This window comes from Dermacentor albipictus, chromosome 3, assembly GCF_038994185.2.
Source record: "Dermacentor albipictus isolate Rhodes 1998 colony chromosome 3, USDA_Dalb.pri_finalv2, whole genome shotgun sequence".
NCBI classification, from domain to species: Eukaryota; Metazoa; Arthropoda; class Arachnida; order Ixodida; family Ixodidae; genus Dermacentor; species Dermacentor albipictus.
Window position 1 is genome coordinate 27064071 of NC_091823.1, and position 21716 is coordinate 27085786.

General features: G+C 45.1%; 1 protein-coding gene across 1 annotated transcript; it reads right to left on the bottom strand.

The window, feature by feature from the left end:
- Nucleotides 1-559: 559 nt before the first annotated feature.
- LOC139057316 (pyridoxal kinase-like) lies at nucleotides 560-1663 on the bottom strand. The gene has a single exon (XM_070535266.1). The coding sequence runs from the start codon at nucleotides 1547-1549 to the stop codon at nucleotides 641-643; it is 909 nt and encodes a 302-aa protein (XP_070391367.1). The 5' UTR covers nucleotides 1550-1663; the 3' UTR covers nucleotides 560-640.
- Between the last annotated feature and the right edge of the window lie 20053 nt (nucleotides 1664-21716).

Here is a 21716-nt window from a genome sequence, read left to right on the forward strand (position 1 = left end):
GAAGTACAAGAATAAGAATGGGCTGGGATGCATTTGGCAGGCATTCTCAGATGATGAAGAGCAGGTTTCCATTATCTCTCAAGAGAAAAGTGTATAATAGCTGTGTCTTACCAGTACTTTCCTATGGGGCAGAAACCTAGAGGCTTGCGAAAAGGGTTCTACTTAAATTGAGGACGACGCAACGTGCTATGGAAAGAAGAATGATGGGTGTAACGTTAAGGGATAAGAAGAGAGCAGATTGAGTGAGGGAATTAACAAATGCGAGTTAATGACATCTTAGTTGAAATCAAGAAAAAGAAATTGGCCTGGGCAGGGCATGTACTGAGGGAAGATAACCAGTGCTCATTAAACGTTACGAACTGGATTCCAAGAGAAGGGAAGCGTAGCAGGGAGTGGCAGAAAGGTAGGTGGACGGATGAGGTTAAGAAGTTTGCAGGGACAACATGGCCACAATTAACACATGACCGGGGTAGTTGGAGAAGTATGGGAGAGGCCTTTGCCCTGCAGTGGGCGTAGCCAGGCTGATGATGATGATGATGCAACAGCAAACACAACTTCGTAATGGGCGACATGTTTATTGGCTCACTTTGTGCTGTTGGCCGACTTCTGCAAAGCAGCGGAAATGTGGTGTTGCATAAATTTAGGTGAGGGCCACGGATTTGAAGTTCTGTGGGGGCTCCTCTATCTCGTCTTTGCTCTGGACAAGCCGTAGCTCCAATTCGTGGTTGGTATACTTGAGCTCTGACTCTGCATGCATGTTCTGGGCATGTCTGTAAGTCTTCTTTAGCACTGCTTGTATGGTCGACACTGTCTTCTCGACAGACACGCGCAAGTTGTTGTTCGACTTGGTCATCCAGCCGACTAGGATGGCTGCGAACAGGTCGCCCGTTCCGCAGAAGTGAGCGTCTATGCGCGGCACGTCCACTCGCAGCGAAGTCATCCGGTCCCCGGTGCGCTTACTGGCGAATACTACCAGTGTGTTGGCGTTGTTGTCCACCGTAGTCGACGTAATAACGACCGATGTGGCGCCCATTACGTGCAGTGCTTCCATAGCGTCGAGCGCTGCCCCTTCGTCACGGATCGTGATGCCAGTTAATAGCTCACTTTCGAACTGATTTGGCGTCACAATGTCGGCCATCGGGAGTAGATCTCTCTTGTAGATCGACACCAACTCGGCAGGGACGTAAAGGAAACCGTGGTCTCCCATTACAGGATCGCACACATAGACCACTTCAGGATTAGCTTTCTTCATTTCGGCGACGAGGTCGCGTACACGCTCAAGCAGCGCTTCCGATGAAATGTAGCCCGTCATGACGTGCGAGTAGACAGACATGTCGAGATTACTCAGCATTGACTCGAAGTCGTCGGTGTCGGTCACCTGGCCTTTCCAGACTGGGTAGCCCGTGTGGTTGGAAAACTGCACAGTGTCCACCGTGTCGACGTCGAATCCCAAGATCTGTAACGGGAAAGCGATGCATTTGTTTCCTACGTATCCAGAAACGACGTGACTCTGGATTGACAATATGCGGCTGTCTTGAATCGAAATCATGGCCCTGTCAGCTAGATGGTAAATGCGCTGCGAGGCCCGGTACAGCAGCTAAAAATTTGCTGCTCTTGTGAAGCGCGTTGTGCACGAGCTTGCGCGGTCCGCGCGCTGCTCGGTACTGTTGCTTATGTTTAGCGTATATTTCTTCTTTTTTTTTACCGAATAGAATAAACATACCGTGGTGTTGAAGAATCCCGCTGATCAAGTAAGTAAACTCTTATGCAGCGAGAGAAATAAAGGTTGTTTCTCTAAAGAAAAAAGAAATGAATTCATCTGCTCTCGTCAAAGACAAACTTTAAATTATTTTATTGGTGAAAATGTTGGTGCGACGTGTCTGCATGGTGTCGAGGGAAAATAGTTTGTCGGGACTTCCAATTTACGAAACTGTTTCTTTTAACTATTACTGTTCGGTGTGATTAATACAGGACGTCGTGCCAGCTAATTCCTGTATAGACACTTAAACACCGTGGCAATGTATTTAAGCGTATGTTTGCTTATGGGCAGGCGCGACACTTTTCGCATTTGCGAAAAAAATATTTGTGACGTGTATACTATATATACGTGTAGATATAGGTGTGACGTGTTTACCGGCTCTTCAGCCGGTAAACAGCAGGTAGCACAAAAGAGATACGTAACGTTTTCGTAGCGTTTATCCAAGACGATAAAAACGGGTTAAAGAAGACACGAATGAGAGGACTTCGGCAGGAAAACGTCGTATATATCTGCTAATGTCCGGCTTAATTACTTTCTTGAGACGATCTAGAACAGGTCTGCAAGACGTATTCGAAAAGCTGGTCTAGAAATAGGATTGTGAAAGACACAAGTAATCCCTTTGACAAAACTATTCGTAACCAATTTCTAAACGTTTTTAGGACGTTATCAAAAAACTGGTCTAGAAGCGGTCTTGAAAGGTTTACGATCATCTGAAGCTAATTTTCGCGGGTGACGGGCGCGATTAGACATCGTTGTTCAAAACACGCGTTTAGTTTCGCCTCACGCGACTGGCCTATGCCGCGCAGACGTCGTCAGCCGCACCCGTTGGTACGGCCTAGGCCAATCGCGTGAGGTGAAACTGATCGGGCGTTTCGAACAACGATCTCGAATCGCGCCCCAGATGAGTAGAAGCGTCGGTGTTGACTGTAAGAGCCATGGCGCAGTGCCAAACACTGTTCGCCGCATGGCCGGCACATCCTCTACCAAGTCGCACGAAAATGAGCCTGTTAGGAATAATAAATCCTTAATAGCGCCTTTAGTAAGCTACGATGCTTACAACCACAATGGGAATGACATCCTGCAAAGAACAAATGGCCACGTTTTGGCAGGTGGCCAGACCAAGCCCTTCATGCCAAGAGTGCATGAAATGAGAACATTGTGACAAAGCAAAAACACTTTATTAAAATGTAATGCTTATGCAAGGTTCGAACAAACTGTGTGCGAAATGCAAATAGAAGTAAAGGTACATCATGCAATGACAAAAGTCGCAGAAAGGATTCGTAATGAACTCGAAAGTGAACATTCACTAGCACATAAACAAAATTCCACGTACACATGCAAAAATGAACAGAAAAACCTGGAGTGTACTAAAGTGTCTAATTTATCATAGTAAAGTGCACGTGCTATTAGCTGGACTATAGTTATGCAGAAGTGACATCGGAGCGAATGGAAGAAGTAGACTGAAAAATGCAAGAGTATGAATTGGATGGTAACTGCCTCCAAGCCCAATCAGCTATAGAAGCTTGAAAAGAGCACAAAAAGAAATATCACCGCATACCATCATAAAACAATCCTGTGACAGAAATAAAAAAATGGGAACAATGCAAGATTGGAAATATTGCCTTTAGGATACATCAAAGAAGGTAATGGCGAGAAAAAATAACCATACAACAAAAAAGCAAAAAGTGAAATTAGTACAGAATACTTAAACGGGGGATTCAGTGTAACAAGTGAACACTACTGTAGTACAGCGAACGATGAGACAGTAATGCTGCATCTTGCCACTCCAGAACGTGAGAAATGAATATGCAAGCCTCATATGAGAAACTTACATAAACATGGAAATAAACTGGAATGCACTGGAAGCTGCATTTGTGTAACAAAGGAAGCAATTGTCATAATAAATAGTAAGTGTTTTATCTAAAAAGCCCTTTACAAGAGGCAAAGTTGTACCTCTCTGGCAAAAACAAAGTTGCAACGGATAATTTGCAAACCAGCAAATACATTAATTAGCACACTGACATGTCACACATTGCGCACATCTCCAGTCTCCTAAAGTAAAAAAAAAAGCACTGTGAATGAGAAAAACGTTTAACACATGTAGCCCAGAGCAAATTCTTCGCCAGTTCACTCACACTTTCACATCCAAAAACATTTGCCACAAAGTCCAGGCACAGTTCCACTGATGTTTACCAATTCACCCCCACTTTCACGTCCAAAAATATTTGGCACACAGTCCAGGCAGAGCTTCATAGCTAAACAGCTTGAGAGCACCCTACTGATTATTGTGCAGTCCCGCTACTGGAAATAGAACTGCCGCACATGCTGGTAGTGGTTTCAATGTAGGCACACTTGCTGCCCTAGACAGGTACGCTCAGATATCTGCACTGGTGCTCCATTTTGTCGAAGTAGACACATTGATGCACTACGCTGGTAATTGAAATGTTTTGAATGCACAAGTACTGGCTTCACCAGAAAGACTTGCCCACATACCACCACTGGCATATATATGCACTTGCTCTTCACTCAGTAGTATTGAACTTAAAGGGCGCGTTAAGTTAAGGCGCTCGAGCGCGCTCTAGCCAGCAGAGCGCGCTCTTTTAAGCTTAACGGCTAAAAAGCGACTTCCGGTGCGTGATTGCGGAGCGCGCTCTACGCGCACCATCCTGGAAACGGTGCGCGAGAGCGCGCACCTGCTATGGCTTCCGGAAAAATGACGTGTTTCCTACTCTTTCCACCAATGCAAGTCCGTTCTCCTTGCCCACTCGTTCCTCTCGCCGCCGCGCTGCCGGGCGTCTGAAGCTGCTGTCAGGCGAGATCGGCAACGTGTTGGCGCGCTTTGAGCTTGCATCGCATCGTAAGCTGCTGCTGCTGCCTCCGTCGCCGCGCGTCAAGTTCTTCTACCTCTTCATCGTCTAAACAAGGGCTGCAGAAGTACGGTCGGCGGGGCCATTTTCGAGAAGCGCGCGAAGTGCAATAGCGGATGCGGAAGCAACATAACATTCGCCAGACGGCACGTTCGTGCACCCGAAAACAGTCGGCGAAAATGGCCGTTAAGTTAAGCTCCGAAGGCGTCGCACTCGAGCGCACTCGAGCGTGCTCCTTTGGAGTTCGGAGCGCGCTAACTTAACGCGCCCAAAGTGTTCCCTATGTGGGAGCCATGTGTAAAACCGGTGTCACACGACCACTCTCGATCGCGATCACGCCCGATCCGGATCGAAATTATCGATGCGACTGGCCCACTCTCGTAGCTTGCACAGAGGAGCCAATCACGACCGAGAAATTCGATTTGTAACGGACTGGATAGCGGCTAAAGGAGCCCCGTGTGAAACCGGTATTAAATAATGCACAGACGTACGCTAGGAAAATGTGTTGCACAAGGACAAAGAACTGCGGCATGCCCTGTTGTGCGAAGCGCGAGAATATATATATATATATATATATATATATATATATATATATATATATATATATATATATATATATATATATATATATATATATATATATAGCTGCGAGAGCGCTTCGCGAACTCCATGCGCACACATGGCACCCGCACGAACTCGGCAGGCCGCCGTAGAGCGCGAAGGGCGCACAGCGTACATTCCGACACATGTCCCAGACTGCAAACAATCGTACTACCTAAAGCATACAAGTTATTTTATACCAAGGGCATACTCGACTCATGTATGCAGTATCCACAAGCGAGTTATGCAGCGTACATGCTGTATCCATTCGCCAAATAGTAAAATTGATAACAAGCACAAAGCTACAAGGGACTCAATACATTACTACCATTTGAGGCGTCAAATAAAATCGAATTTGGCCGTTGCCTATATTGGACACAATATTGGACACATGTGATACCCGGTAATACCATGAAATACCCATCATATGTGGGTAAAGGGGGCGAAAACACAATCGAGAACCTGAAGCGCAAACGATAAAAGCACGGTATGGTGCACGCAAAATTCTGTCAGTGCATGCGCTGTAGCGCGAGGGAAGAAAATAGGGCGAGCACTTGACCTCGCCTTTTGGGATACCGCACTAGTACTGAATCATTAAAAAAAAAAGCCTGCTTGAACCAGTTCCCTTGTCTGCAACACTCTTGCTAAACGGGAGACTAAAATACCACGATGACGGCTCTATTGCGGAGATCGGCAAGGTGCGCACAGACATAAATTTTGCCGCCTTTCTTCGCACTCTGCGAAATGCTTTCTTGATAGGATCACGCATAGCGGCCGATCCCGACGCTAGGGACACACAGGCACGATTTCGTCCCTCTAACTTTCGTCCTTATACTGCCCTTAACGCCTTAATTACAGCGTCAGTGAAAAGGCGCCTCATATAACATGACAATGAACTTGAAGAGCTGATTAGTGGCCCCCACTCCGCGCCCTCCAATTGAAAACACTACTGATTTCCAAATTAAACTACACAAACAGATCGCACAACCCAAACTAATCACAGAACGTCGTTTTCTTGACGGCGAAACCCTGCAACACTTACATGACGAAGGGCAGCGGCAGCACATTCAGAACAGCCGCTATCATACCACAGCGCAATGCAAGTGCGATAACGCTATTATGCCCGGCTCAAACAGATCGCAAACCCAAACTAATCACAGAATGTCGTTTTCTTGACAGCAAAGCACTGCAACACTTACATGACAAAGGGCAGCGGCAGCACATTCAGAACAGTCGCAAACAGACCATAGTGCCATGCGAGTGCGATAACGCAACTATGCTCGGCTTCACGAATAACATGGCCGCCTTATATAACAATTGAAAACACTACTGATTTCCAAATTAAAACCACACAAACATATCGCACAACCCAAACTGATCACAGAATATAGTTTTCTTGACAGCAAAACGCTGCAACACTTACATAGTAAAGGGCTGCGGCTGCACATTCAGAACAGCCGCAAACACACCTCAGCGCAATGCGAGTGCGCGCGACGACGCCATGACGACGCGACTATGCCCGGCTCGCCCGGCTGCCCGGCATCGCGAATCACGTGGCCACCTTGGTCACATGATTTGACGACGGTATCGCCACCTTGCGCAAGGTTGGATCGCGTTGATGGGTTGTTGAATATTGTAGAAGCCGCTAAAGAGTCTGACGCGCCGTGGCGTGGCGGTGGCGCCTTGAGTTGTTTTCAAAACGTATTCACCCCTCGTTTTTAAGCTGCCTGGCTTCCAACGTTATCAAAACGTATTCACCCCTCGTTTTTAAGCTATCTTGTTTGAAACGTCTTTGATGCGTCGATTTTGGTCAAAAATCCGTTTCATACGTTGAATCCCTTAATACGACGTTTTCAAGACTGTGTGCTACCTGGGTTCATGTGCACCTCGCTGCACGTGGAAATGGCACATTTTCTGCTTGTCAGAAGAGAAACCATAATCTGCTGTCTTCCAGCATGCTCGCACTTTAAGTTTTGACCTCTATTACTAAAATAATTTCAGGGCTTTCGACGTCAAAATACTGTTAGACAAAGTTTTTGTCCACTGGACAGGGACTGAATGTGTTCTTTTTTGCTATTTCTTCGCCGTTCTGAAGGTGCTAGTATTTGCCTGTTATGCCCTGTTACGCTTGAATGAAAGCTCACTCCCACGAAGCACGGAAGGAGTTATTTGATGTCTAAAAGATGTCTTGAACGGCCTCATTCAAAAGCCTAGTAGCTGTCTTGATCAAGACATTTTGTAGCGGTGGCCATCTAAAAGTCCTTCAGCAAGCCCTCCCAAGCAAAAAAAGTATGAGCTCGGCAGAAGATCGGGCCGACGAACATGGCCAATTAAAAATCTGACGGCCCGATCTCGGCCATCTAGGTCGGGCCGAGCATGGTGGGGCCGAGCTTGGTTTTTGCACATGGCCAGCCCGTTTGCCGACCTCCGGCAGGCAGTTGGCAGACGAGCCGGCGACTTCCCTACGACGGCAAGCATTGCTTGTCCGCGGCCAGCCTTTTTCTTTTCTTTTTTTTTTTGGCCGGTGTTCGTTTTTAGGTTTCCTTCCTTCTTTTCTTTTTGAGTCACGTATATACCGGGTGCTTTTTCTTAAGTCGATTTTTTTAAGGCCTTTTGTCGCAGATACCAGCGTGTTCAGCTTCTTCAACAGGGTTGCGTTACGTGGTGGACATTGCCTTCTGGATAAGCGACAAGTGCAGAGGCATTTAATTGAAGAAATCGCGCTAACTATATATTTACTTAATTGGTTTAGGACACATGTAATGGAGGAATTAGAGGCCGTGAACGAGCAGGACCCATTCAGTCGGAACCAATTGTGTAATGGGCACCAATTTCGAGGTATAAGAAGTCAGAGTCAGCAAAATGAGTTGTTGTCCTCATTACTTTCCACGAGCATTGCATAAATTCGTAGTGCAACAAGAAAATAGCTACGACACCAAGACATTTTGCTGTATACTTTGACGCATAGCTTGAAACTGTTTTTTTTTTTTTGCGACTGAAGAGGCCTTGCACTTTAACGGACTCTTTTCCACCATCGCAACATGTGCACTAAAGTTATTAATTAAAAATATAATTGACATGATTTTGTCAATTAGCAAGTTATGCACTACTACTCATTTCGAAAGTAATGTCCACCTGTTAAATGTAGCCCAGATGAAGAAGCGGAATGCTGGTATCCTGCAACAAGAATTAAAGAAAAAAAATTGACATAGGAAAACACGCCCTGTATAGTTCGCCGTTTAATTCATACGTACACACCTTCGTGCCTTAAAACGCGATACAGGCGGCGAGCGCTTTGTAGACTAATTATCATGACACGTTCGTTTCTTGTCGAATTTTATTGAACTATTTAGATACATACACAACAGAAATTGGAATAGTTTGTTGTCAAATGCCGTAATATATAGTAGATTAGTGGTTGTGCCAAACAAAACGTGAATGAATCAATGAGTCATGTATGGGTAGTTGAAAATATTTTTCTTTGAATGGCATAAGTTCATTCACCAGAGAACTGTGCAGCCAGGTCACAATGGACCGATTCTGTGACCCCGGGCCCGCTCTGGTATCTGAAATACAGACGTTTACTATACAACTTTCAGAAATGGGACATGTGTAAATATTGTTTGGGTGCTGTGTATTGGACCAGACGCCTTGTGGCCTAAGAGTTGACAAATCCATAATTTTTCACGACAAACACTAAATACGCATCGCACATGCAAACGCAGTCTTAGGTTATTTAGCCTCAAAGTAATAAGCGTCACAACAATCTTACGCCAGCGGGGCAAAATTCGCGTTTCTACGAACTATCTTACGCAAGTCAGCACGCCCGCAACCTAAGTATTTACATCGTGCGCACGGCATATACAGGGTGTCCCAGCTAGATAACTTTAGCCAGAGTTTCAAAATATGCAAATTCCACGTAGCTGGACAGAACAAAGGTAATGTTGGGGATACTCAAAAAATTTTTTAAATTCCGCCTAATTTATTATTAGTCTTAATTAATCAACTTCTCGAATAGTATAATTAGATGAAAAGTTTCAATGAGAAAATTGTAGAGCGAAACGAACTCTGGATACAGCTAGCTTTCTGTTGCTCAATACGTGCTACATAAACGCGTTTTTCCGAGCATGAAAGAAGCCCCCAAATACATGCAAAATCGCCGCGCGACTGGCCGCTCGAGGCGCTTATTCGCGGGCTTCTTTCACGTTCGGAAAAACGCGTTTATGTAGCACGTATTGAGGAACAGAAAGCTGTATAGGGAGTTTTTCATCTCGCTCTACAGGTTTCTCACTGACACTTTGTATTGAATTATAATATTCGAGATGTTGATTAATTAATTAAGGCTATCTAATTCGGCAGATTGAAAAAAAGATAGTTTGAGTATCTCCAAGCGACTGGAAACATTACCTTTGTGCTGTCCAGATACGTGACATTTCCATTTTTTTTAACTCTAGCTAAAATTAGCCGGGACGCCCTGTATAGTACGCTACAGACACTGCATGCACACATCGGTGCTCCATGCACATCGCGATACACCCACAGTCTCTTAATTCGCTTGCACTACAAGCTTTTACATGCGAACTAAGTACATCTGCAAAGACGACATGGCATCGAATTTAGGCCGTGCTGTTAACGTGTCGATTTCAACATATAGAAAAGCGCATATGAGCTCTCTAAACAGAGAAACGCTGCCTTGCGCGTTCTCCTTCCACAACGCTACAAAATATGTATGTTCTAATAGCGTAAATAATACGTGCGACTTACGCGTAAATGTGGACGTCCGTAGGAGATGAAAATCCGCAGGCTGGAAATATCCATTTCTCACGAACAAGAATCGCAGCACCACATAGAAACCGTGCGAAGCTGCGCCGATCAAGCAGCCACTGAATGCTGCCCGACCCGCCTGCCACAGACGGTTGAGGTGTCAGTCTCTATTCTTTCAGAATCAGAATCAGTTTTATTCATGACAAAAATGTGGATAATTACAGCATAAGTATATATACAGAAGGAGGTCCCGTAGTTAGAAACTGAAATGGGACCTCTTGTGCATGATGACTAGAAATAATAATACAAACAACAATGTAAAATTTACGAATAAAGGTTTTAGGAGACAAGTCAAAAATGAACAGAAAAGCAGCAGATGAATCTATTAAATAATAAAAAGGCTTCGCATTAGTCAACAAAAGGTGAAACTACAAAAATAGCTTAAGAAGAAAGAAAGTATTTAAAAAATGCGGGAGACAAATAGAGAAACAAAGTGAAAGTTAATAATACAACTCATACCATACTCAATGAGAAAGTCGGAGAAAGCTAAAAGAAAATGCTTAAGTTCTGTGCCAAATCTGTGAGCTTTGAACAATTTTGAAGGGAATGGTAGTTCCACAGAGATAAAGCTGAAAAGTGTAATGACTGCTTACCATATAGTTGGTGCGAACTAAGGGTAAAATGAAGTTCATATTTTCTGCAAATCTAGCATTATGTATATTAGTAAGGGATGTTTTTGGTATGATGTACTGGAATATCATTGTTTAATGCCCTAAAAAAAGATATGCCAGGTTATATTTAACAAAGTCAGTCACATTCAAAATATTATGTGCATGTGTACAGCTGATTTGCGCTAGATGTTATGAGGTGAAAATGTTATTAGTCGAATGGCTCGATTCTGAATGACTTGCAACGAAGTTAGGTGACTGTTATAAGTATTTCCCCATGATTCAATGTTATAGTTAATATGAGAATGAACAAAAGAATAGTAAAGCGGCGTGAGAGTAGAAAATGAGAAATATGATCGTGCTTTCATTAAAACGCGTATTCCGTATGCTATTTTCTTTTTAACATTAGCTATGTGAAGGTGAAATTTAAGATGGAGGTCAAATTCCACACCTAATTAGATGCAATGATCAACCGCAGTGATCAGGTGATTGTTGATGGAAATAGACTGAAGGAGCTCAGGCGATCGCTAATGGGAGGCAAAGACGACAAAATTCGTCTTATTATGGCTAATCTGTTTCATTTTCAATTTTCACGAGATCTTCATTGAGCTCACGTGTTACACGTTGAGCTCACGTGACATACAATTGTTAGAATTAAATATAGTAGTATCATCAGCGTACAGAATATATTTCGATGAGGAGAGGCAACTATAGGCAGATCATTAATATAAATTAGGAAAAGTAGAGGACATAATATGGACCACTGTGGTACACCAGTGTTAGTAGTAGCTTCTTTAGAGTAGTACCCAGAAATGTTAACTTGTTTTCTAACTTGTAACTGCGGATTAGAAGTAGAGGCGGACCAGTTATTCCAATGGCTTCAAGTTTATTTATTTTATTTATTTAGAAAATACTGCAGGCCTTGTAGTGGCCCTTGCAGGAGGGGCAGAAGTACAGAAAACAACAACAAGGAAATGCAAGAGCACGTGAGTAGCAACACAGAAATAACAATTAATTACATTGGCATGATTGCAGGAAAATAAAAAATAAGCAATTTCAGGCCTCGGATAGGTCAACGAAAATCGAGGCTTCAAATTTACCTTCATCAATTGCTTTTTGAGATAATCAGTAAGAGGTATAAGTGCCAGATTAGCTGAAAAGCTAGAACGAAAGCCATACTGAATAGGGGAAAGAATGCTAAATTTATCTAAATATTTTGTTAGACGCCTTTCGATAAGTTTTTCAATAACTTTATTAAAAAATGGAAGAATGCAAATGGGTCTATAATTCCGTGTGTGTCTATAATTCCGCGTGAGCGCCGGAAGGCGCTCACGCTCGAGAAGCACATCAAGATCAAGACAGCGCTCAACATCGAGGGGAAGAAACCGTTCCAGGTCTCGGGAGGCGCAGGTGCGCTTCGAGGAGCAGGAGCTGAAGATAAACAAGAAAAAGGAGCCAGGAGCGACCTGGGCCGAGAAAGTCAAAGGTACTGTGAAAGTCACAGGTGCGCTAGCCTCGCAGGAACAGAGTAATGATGCCAGAGTAGAACAGCTGATCAGAGAGGTTATATCACTAAAGAAAGCAAATGAAGAACTTAAGCAGCAGATTCAGGAAATGAAAAAAGGGTTGAGGACAGAAAGCGACAGTGTGGCAATAGCTAAGCCGGTGTGTATAAGGAACAGCCAGGAAGAAGACACACCGGCGCCCAAAAAGAGAGCTGTAGTTCCGGAGGCAGAATCGATGTGCTCGGTTCTGGAGGAGATTAGGAATGCGATTAGGGACCTAAAGGACACGGTAGACAGCGTTAACCTTAAGGTGGATAAAACATGGAAGTGGAAGTTAATAGCCGAGAAAAGGTTGAAAAAGCTAGAGGCCCAAGGAGAAGATGAAGAATATATGCCCTTGGAAGCCGAAAGCGCAAGAACACCCCCAGGAGCAGCAGGTGGTACAGTCAAGCGAACAGTGACAGGGGGTAGCAAGTCAGGAGGCAACGACAATAATAATGGATAACAGAAATAGACTTAGTGTGTGGCAGTGGAACTGCAGAGGATTTCAGCAAAAAAGAGCGTCACTAGCACAGATAATCAAAACGGTTGAAAATAGGCCAAAATTAATAATGTTGCAGGATTGGGCTGTCCGGCTTCAACTCGGTCTGCAAAGGCAAAGAACCAGGCAGAGGAATTGCCACCCTAATTGACAAGAAAATTCCTTACATAGAGCACGATCTAAAATTAGGGGCGAGTAAAATTGAATACATATTTATAGAATTGGTCCTAAAACGGCACAGAGGTAAAGCGCAAAGCTTGTTCTGCCTCAACATATATAGCAGTCCCAGAGATATGAGACAGAGCTTCAGAGCCATCTTTAATAAGACCATGAGGGTAGCCAGAACTGCGCCACTCATAATAGGAGGGGATTTCAACGCCCCACACCTATCTTGGGGTTACCGCTGGAGTAGTAAGAAAGGGGATGGAATCTGGCATCTCGCCACAGATTTAGGCCTTTCTCTTATCACGGACCCAGCCTTTCCTACCAGGTGTGGCAGTTCCACGTGTAGGGACACTACCCCGGACTTATCCTTTACTTATAACTTACCCAGGGCAGACTGGATAAACTCTGGCACGGACCTAGGAAGCGACCATTACATACTACACATAATGGTAGAAACGACGGGGGTGGATGTAAAGCATTTCACTTACATAGACTGGGATCACTTTAGAAAAATCAGAAAAGACAGAGCAGACACAGATAGAAAGGGGCGCATCAGACTACAAGAGTGGGTAGCTCAGCTTAGGGACGACTTGAATGCAGCAACTAAGGCTATAGAGACAGAGGAAGAGGTCGAACAAATTGATAGTAGATTGGCGCATTTGATCGAAGCCAAGCAATCGATTTTACAAAGATGGAAATCACAACGCTTAAACAGGAGACTTAGGAAGCGAATTGCTCAGCTCAATAAGAATATAGAGGAACACGCACGATACTTGCAGAAACAAAAATGGGATGAGGTGTGTAATTGTGTAGACGGAAGGATAAAACGTGGAGGCAATTGGAGTCTGCTCAGGCATCTGCTCAACGAAAAAGGCACTAAATCGAATAGACGCACGGCAGTGGCGAAACTGGTACACCAGGAAAGTCAGACTGCAAGCGCAGAGAGCATAATGGAGCGACTGGCTACTAAATACTTGCCTCTCAGGAAAGATCAGGATGTGAGTTATCCTGATTACTTAGGGTTAGAATGCAAATATATGGATCAGGAATTCACCGAAAGTGAGGTACGCACGGCACTGTATGATCTGAATAGTAGGTCAGCAGCTGGCCCGGATGGAATCTCTAACAGATTGCTTAAGAATTTGGACGACGAATCAATAAAATATCTGACCACATACATTAATGACTTATGGAAAGATGGGGTATATCCAGAAGAATGGAGGACGGCCAGTACTATCTTAATACCAAAGCCGGGCAAGCAACTCAACTTGGATAATCTGAGGCCAATTTCTTTAACATCATGTCTAGGGAAGACAATGGAGCATGTCATATTGAACAGGTTAACGAAATATGTGGAGGACAATGACATCCTACCGTACAATCTGATTGGTTTCAGATCAGGCTTGTCCACACAAGATGCAATGTTGTTAATCAAACATCAACTGCTATTGGCTAAACCAACAAACACTCGAGCTCTCTTGGGGTTGGATGTCGAAAAAGCCTTTGACAGAATTAAGCATAGAGCAATACTTGAAGTGATTTCCGAACTGGGATTGGGGAGAAAACTCTATGAAGTGATTAAAGCCTTTCTTGGCAATCGTTCAGCTCATCTTAGATTCGGGGATATTATATCAAAGAAGATGGATCTCGGTGACAGAGGGACGCCACAAGGGTCGGTCTTGTCACCTATGCTTTTCAACCTGGCCATGTCAAAAGTGGCAAAGGGACTAAGAAGGATAGAGGGCATTCACTTTACCATTTATGCAGACGATGTGACGATATGGACCGCTGAAGGAAGTATGGGACATGCGGAAAGCAGACTTCAGAAGAGCATTTATGAGGTAGAGTCTATTTTAGAAGACATGGGACTCAAATGCTCTGCTAGTAAGTCTGAACTCCTTGTACTCAAGAACAGAAGAAGGGGTAGAAAACCGAGGGGATACGTTCCCGAGGAAGAACCCCGGTTAGTACTAACCACGAAGGCAGGCAAATCTATTAAGCAAGTAGAATCCATAAGAGTCTTAGGGTTATTCCTGGAGGCAAACGGGGCAAATGGAAGAACAATACGACACATCACAAGCAAGACTGTGGAGGTAATAAGACTGCTAAGGAGAATCACTAACAGACAAAGAGGGCTGGGAGAGGAGAGCGCCATGAGACTGCTCCACGCTTTCGCCTTGTGCCACTTCTCATATGTAGCTGGGATGCTCAGTTGGACACAGACAGAGCTAAACAAGTTGAACAGATTAATTAAAAGGCTTGTCAAAACAACAGTGGGGCTACCGATTAACACCCCAGATAACAAATTAATGAAACTGGGGCTCCACAACACAATAGACGAGATAATTGAAGCTCAGCAAATTGCCCACAGAGAGAGGCTCTCTGGAACAAGGCCAGGTAGAGCAATACTAGAAGAGGTAGGATGGTGCCCAACCGAATCCAAAATTTCAGGTGAAGGCACAGTAGAACTAAAAGATAGCATAAGAGAGATAATCAAGACGACTCCTTTCCCCAGAAATATGCACCCAGTGCACAACCTGGAAAGACGAAAGGCAAGGGCCAAAGCTCTCCTGCAAGAGATAGAACACGACAGAGAACATGCGGCATTTGTAGATGCTGCGTGGGTCAGAGGAAAGAAAGCCTTTACGGCAGTAGTAGTAGATGCAGATGGTCTTACTCGGGATGCTATTACAATCATGACTAAAGACACGACAGTCGCGGAACAAGTAGCGATAGCATTGGCTTTAAGGAATAATAAGTGGACGAAGATTTACAGCGATTCTAAGATGGCTATTAGACACTTTACCAATGGCTTTGTAACCAAAAGGGCTGCCCAGCTGATCGGTGAGTTGGACAGCCAAGAGATCGAAATCCGCTGGTTTCCTGCGCACATGGGGTCTGTTGATCCATCTCGGAAGAATTTAAACGAGATGGCTAACGCAGCTGCACGAGGGCTTACTATCCGTGCACTACGCGACCAGGACCTTAATAATATACAGGTGGAGAACAGGGACCAATTACTTACATATAATGAAATCACAAGGCATTACTACATGAACAGAAGGGAATTTCCAGTGCCACACGCTAAGCTCAATAGAGCTCAAGCGGTGACTCTGAGATTGCTGCAAACAAGAACTTATCCAAGTCCAAACTTTATTAACAAGATATATCCTGAAAGAGAGATACCAATCAATTGCGAGAAGTGTAATGGCATCATTACTCTGGATCACATGCTTTGGCAGTGTCCTGTGACTTTCACAGACTGTGACAAGGAGAGAGACTGGTGGCAGCGAGTCCTGCACAGTGGAGTTCTTTCCGATCAAGTACAGGCCGTCCAGAAGGCCCATGATACGGCGGTAAGGTTAAACCTTACTGTCCCGACGTGGGAGCCGCCTGCGTCAACCTAAGGGTTGATCTTCAGGACATTAATAAAGTTCATCATACCATACCATACCATACCGTGTAAGCGTGCGATCACCTTTTTTTGAAAACGGGAATGACTCGACCGCGTTTGAGTTCACGTGGAAAAACACCGGTGTTAAATATCAGGTTAATGATAGCTGAGAGGGCGTTAGCGATATGTTGCGCGATCATTTTAATGTGGTAAGCGTTAATATTATCTAGACCAGCACTAGTGGCTTTAAGTGTTCTAATTACTTAAATTACTTCATCAGGTGTTATTGGAAAAAGGAAAAAATGAATGAATGAAAGTGTTTAAAGGACATGTTACAGCATGAAGCGCAATCAGAAGTGTTATTGAAGAAAGCATCACAAAAGGCATTTGCAGTATTAACGGATTAATGTGCTATGTCATTGTGAATGATTCTCGAAATGACGTTCTGAGAGTTACGGTTTAAATAATTTGTGCGTTTTCTTGTGGCTCGTTATACACAGGCCTTCGCGCGGTCACCGCGTTACATGTCACTTTTAGTTTTCCTCTTCACTGCGGAATTTGGCCTTGGTACTACGTTCGCTCCTGACTAGCGTACTCGAAAGATAACTATTTCCCACTTTTTCCAAGTGTTATTACCACCTTCTATAATTTCTTGTTCGGTATAATTCCTCTTCGCACTTCTAAGCTGTGCAGAAAGCGAGTTGGAAAATTTTTTGTAACGGTGCAAGTAGTTTAGTATTGAAAGGTTGCTTCTTTGTTTTTTTATACAAAATTTCACGAGACCGCATTGCTTTCAGAAGGCTATCTGTAAGCCATAGATTTTGTAACGATGATACCTTTTTTCTGCATTTTATTTTATGAGAGTGGGAGTTAAAATGCGATGAAAGTGTGGTTAAAAACTGCGAAAAGATTTTTGAGGTTCATTAGATGATATAACTTCTGGCAAGTCAGTTTTAGTTACGCTAGCAAGGAACATCTCTTTGTCAAGTGCTTTGTTCGCTGCCCAAGTGCACCCCCCCCCCTCCCCTCCCGCGCTCCAGGCGCACAAGAAGTCGGCGCCGGCAGGCGTCATCTCTTTGGGCGCCGACTAGGCGGCGGCATCTGAAGCCGACGTCTTTGGCCAGCCAGAACTTTCGTGTTCGGCATTACGCAGCCCTACGCATCCGGGCCAGCATCCGTTGACGATCGAGCCAGCGCCGATGGGGTCGGCAAGAGAGGTCGGCCCTCTACGGTCCAAGCTCTTCATGGTCGGCCCTCGGCCAACTTTGCTTGGGAGCTTATTTAGAACAAAGCACCAGTGCAACTTTTACATCTGCAGCCGATTGCATTTGGAATTGTCATCATCATCATCAGCCCATTTTATGTCCACTGCAGGACGAAGGATTCTCCCTGCGATCGCCAATTACCCCTGTCCTGCACCAACCGATTCCAACCAGCGCCCGCGAATTTCCTAATTTCATCGCGCCACCTAGTCTTCGGCCGTCCTCGATTGCGCTTCCCTTCTCTTGGCTGGACATCTGTAGGACGTTGATGGTTCAATGGATCCCTTCGGCTGACGCTACGTTAACCATACAAGATGATGAAAACCGGCGGGGCAGAAGGGCCCAACCATCAAGAATTGTCGCGGGTAACACCTAAAAATATTCAGACATTGTTGACGCAAGACGAAGTGCCGGAGAAAGTGCTATCCGAACGCATGACGTACAGAGAAGCATCGAGAACGAAGCCGGCAAACGCAAATCCCGCCAGTAAGCCGTCAGCGAAAATACGAAATACAGCCGATGTCGCGAAGCACTGATGCAAAACGCACGGCAAACAGCGTCAGCACAGTTGAATGACTCCAGTTAATTCATATACAGTAAATGTACAGAACGACATAGAATGACACACAACTGAGACATTGCGTGCAGCAGTGACCGTTTCTTCAAACTTCTTTCGTATTTCTTTGGATGGATGGATGGGTGGATGGCGGCTATACCCTTTGTAACGGGCGGCGGCTGGCGCCACCTTGCCTTTTGCTCCCCCCTCCTATTTTATTTTTTTTCCTTTCTTTATATCCTCTTTTCCTTAACCTAGTTTTTACTCCCCTCCTCCGCCCAAAATAACTGTCTAAAAAAGTAGAGGAACTATTATCTCCCCGATTTAAGGTATTATCTCTCCCTTGACTTCCTCCACCAATCCTCTAGCCTCCCCTTCGTTACTGCCACTCTTTTCTCGTCTATTTGCCCTCGTTCCCCGGGAAATCCCAATGCCCCTTCCATATCTGCCACTGTTCCCTCTGCCAGAGTTGGGCGAAGGTCTGTGCATCTCAGCACTATATGCTCAGTGGTCTCCATTTCGGCTCCGCAAGCTGTGCACCAAAGGTCCACGTCTTCAAATTTAGCCCTGTATGTTTTCGTTCTCAAAACCCCCGTCCTAGCTTCGAATAATAGTGAGCTGCCCCGCGAGTTATCAAGTAAGAACTCTCTAAATGGCCTCGAGATCGAACAGAGTCGGCTCCTGGCGGCGAGGTGACGAAGCTCCTAAGTGTGGATGCCGGTGGCCCGTCGCCGCTCCAGCCGCAGTGCGCAGCGATCGTAGTTCGCGAAATCACGATGGATGTTGACGAGGACGGTTTGTTCGGTGGTTAGTAACCTCTCAACCTGTTATTCTTTCATTTTTGAAACGGAAATTCGTAAAGTAAATCGCTGTACGTTTTTAGTGTACTGATGCGAAAAGCATTTGCTTAACGCGACCACACCATGTGCGCTCGTCTCCTTTCAACGTGTTGTGAGGTTAACATGCGTTCTTTTTCCGTTTTACAGCACCCTTGCCTCTAAGCACAATTCTCAACCATGTTAGGGACGGTGTCAGGTGTCTCGTCGAAGGCGACCAAGTCGTTGCGGCGGGCCACATCATTGAGTGTAGTGCCGTCGCTTCCACCTGTTGCTCTGACGGTCCTGTGCACGTTATCGCATTCGTGCTGCAGTCGTCCGCGCTTAGTAAAGACCCACACCGAGTCGACCTGAATTTGACCGACGAGACAAAAATAGCAGAATTGAACTGCACATGCCCTGCAGGGTAAAGTATTGCCTCAAGTTGTTCGGATGTAGTTGGTCGCGGCGCGTATCGCGATTTGTTTACATTACATCACACTAAGCTGACTCGCTGATTTGCGAAGTGTTTACGTTATGCGATAAATTTAGAGAACTTATGTTGCTTTATCAATTTTTGTTTTTAGCCAGACCTACGAAATCGCGAGTTAGTTTCAGAGTGTTACTACCATTGTAAAATGTTTTCGAGTCGCTTTATAACCAGTTGCAACCGTTACACGAAGCTCAAATAAAGCATGCAACGTATAATTTATGTTGTATCATAATCATTAGATCCCTTTAATTACTTTCGCATGCAGGCACTTGAATTTGCAGTGGTGCTTGAATGCAGTGCATCGGGCTTCAATTTTTTCCCGCCCCCCTATAAAAGAAAGAAAAAAATATATCAATATGAGCAGTAGCAATAAATTCGCTCGCGCATGTTCGTTCATCGCTTAATGGACCATCAGCTGTTGGCTCGCGAAACGACACTGTTTAATCTGTACGAGATCATGCGTACACACTTGCCGTGTTTCGGTGCTCGTATTTACACTTCTGAACACAGAGAACAGTTCCCGTGGCTGAGGAAGGACAACAGAAAACGTGACAACTAATCACGCTCGGTGACGGTCGTTTAAACGGACTCGCAGCTGAGCGCGAACCTTGAATTCACTGCGCAGGCGGCGCATGAAGTTTATAAAATAAATTGCATGCGTGGACACACGGTTAATTTACTTGCGGAAGTATATAAAAGCACAGGCAACTCATTACTGGCATCCCAGGCCACGCTGACACGAACTTTCACGGACTGCAACGATCATCACACGCACAGCAACCACACAGCAACTACGCATGCAGCAAACATTAATGCCCAGATTGCCGATTAGGATTCCCAAACGTGATATCATATTGGACTACTCGCCATCCTTTTTCGTCAGCGAACGCTTGAACGCAACATCGTCGAAGTGCTTACTGCACACCATCGCATACTTGGAAGGCGCCTTGCCGTTCCGAAGCCTGACGAGCCATTCTCGGCGACGTGCCGCGTCAACGGGATAATAGTGAAAACTTATCCCTGGCTCTGTGCAATATGTGTTGCATTGCGGAACCGAACAAAATCTCACGATGGTAAATGAAGCGTTTTCTGCGAGCACGGAGCACAGAATCGCGAAATGAAAACAGTAGCTCCCTACACTTCCACACACCGCACGGGCGACGCATCCACACTAACAGGGCGACGGTGCTGCCACCTATAGGTCGATCTCGCGGCCATAGCGCTGGCTTTCCGAGCATTCTTTCTTCCCACATTTTTTTTTCCGTCTCCTTCACCTCCTTTCCCACACTAGAACCACGTTGGACCCCCTCCCTCAGCTGTAGGTATCTATTCCTCAGATCCCTCGTTCTGAGTGTCCACTTCGTGTTCAAACTTTTCATGTATAGATATTTGTACACTTTTCCTGTCCACCTTTTTTCCTCCAGTGCTGGGAGTCTCTGTTCATATTTTAGCTTGCTTATTGCCTCTCTACCTTCGAATGACGTCCATCCCATGTCCCCCTGCAGTCCCTCATTAGGGGTGTTCCCGTGTGCTCCTATAAGGCCAACCTGCCTACACTTCTCTGTCTCGTTTCCATGCATGCCTGAACTTCCGATTTCATGCACAGTACTGAATTTCCGAATGTGAGGCATAACCCCTTTCCATACGCCCCTAACCACCTCGTAGTTCCATAGTGCCTTGTGTTTCATTACAGCTGAGTTCCTTTTCACTTTTTCAATCATAATTTTTTCCTGTTCTTCCGAGTACTTTTGCCCTCGCCGCCAATAATGCGAAATAATGACACGTTGTTACAATTAGTAAAAAAAAAACGTTTGAATAAATGTAATTACGTCCAGCTACCAACTAGTGATGCTAAATTCAGCACCATCGCACCCCGCGACTTCTGCAACACCAGTCAGAACTTTGCCAACTTATAACGCTAAGTTCAGCGCTACCGCGCCCCGCGATTTCTGCAACACCAGTCAGAACTTTGCGTCTGAAGGTACGTCGGAGACTTTCTCGCGCCTGCGGCGCCGGTACTGGATCACCGGCGGCCTTTCAGCCACTGTGATGTTATTTACAAGGTACATCGCCGTAAGGAGCGAGAAAGCTACGATCCGCCACGACTGGCTTAGCCTGCTTCACCTACTTTACTGCGCCTTATATAATAAATGCGCCGGCAGCCAGCGCATACAATAAACCGCCAGCGGCCGAGCGATGCCGGCACGCCTAGGGACATGGAGGAAGGTGCTTAGGGACAAACGCCTAATTCAAAAAGCAAAAGCCCCCAAATTTGCGCTCTCGCGCCTGCGCACAAGCGACTAGCAATCCCTCAAATAAACGTCTCG

Excerpts from the sequence above, each read along its gene's own strand:
- LOC139057316 (XM_070535266.1), bottom strand. The coding sequence starts at position 1,549 with ATGATTTCGATTCAAGACAGCCGCATATTGTCAATCCAGAGTCACGTC.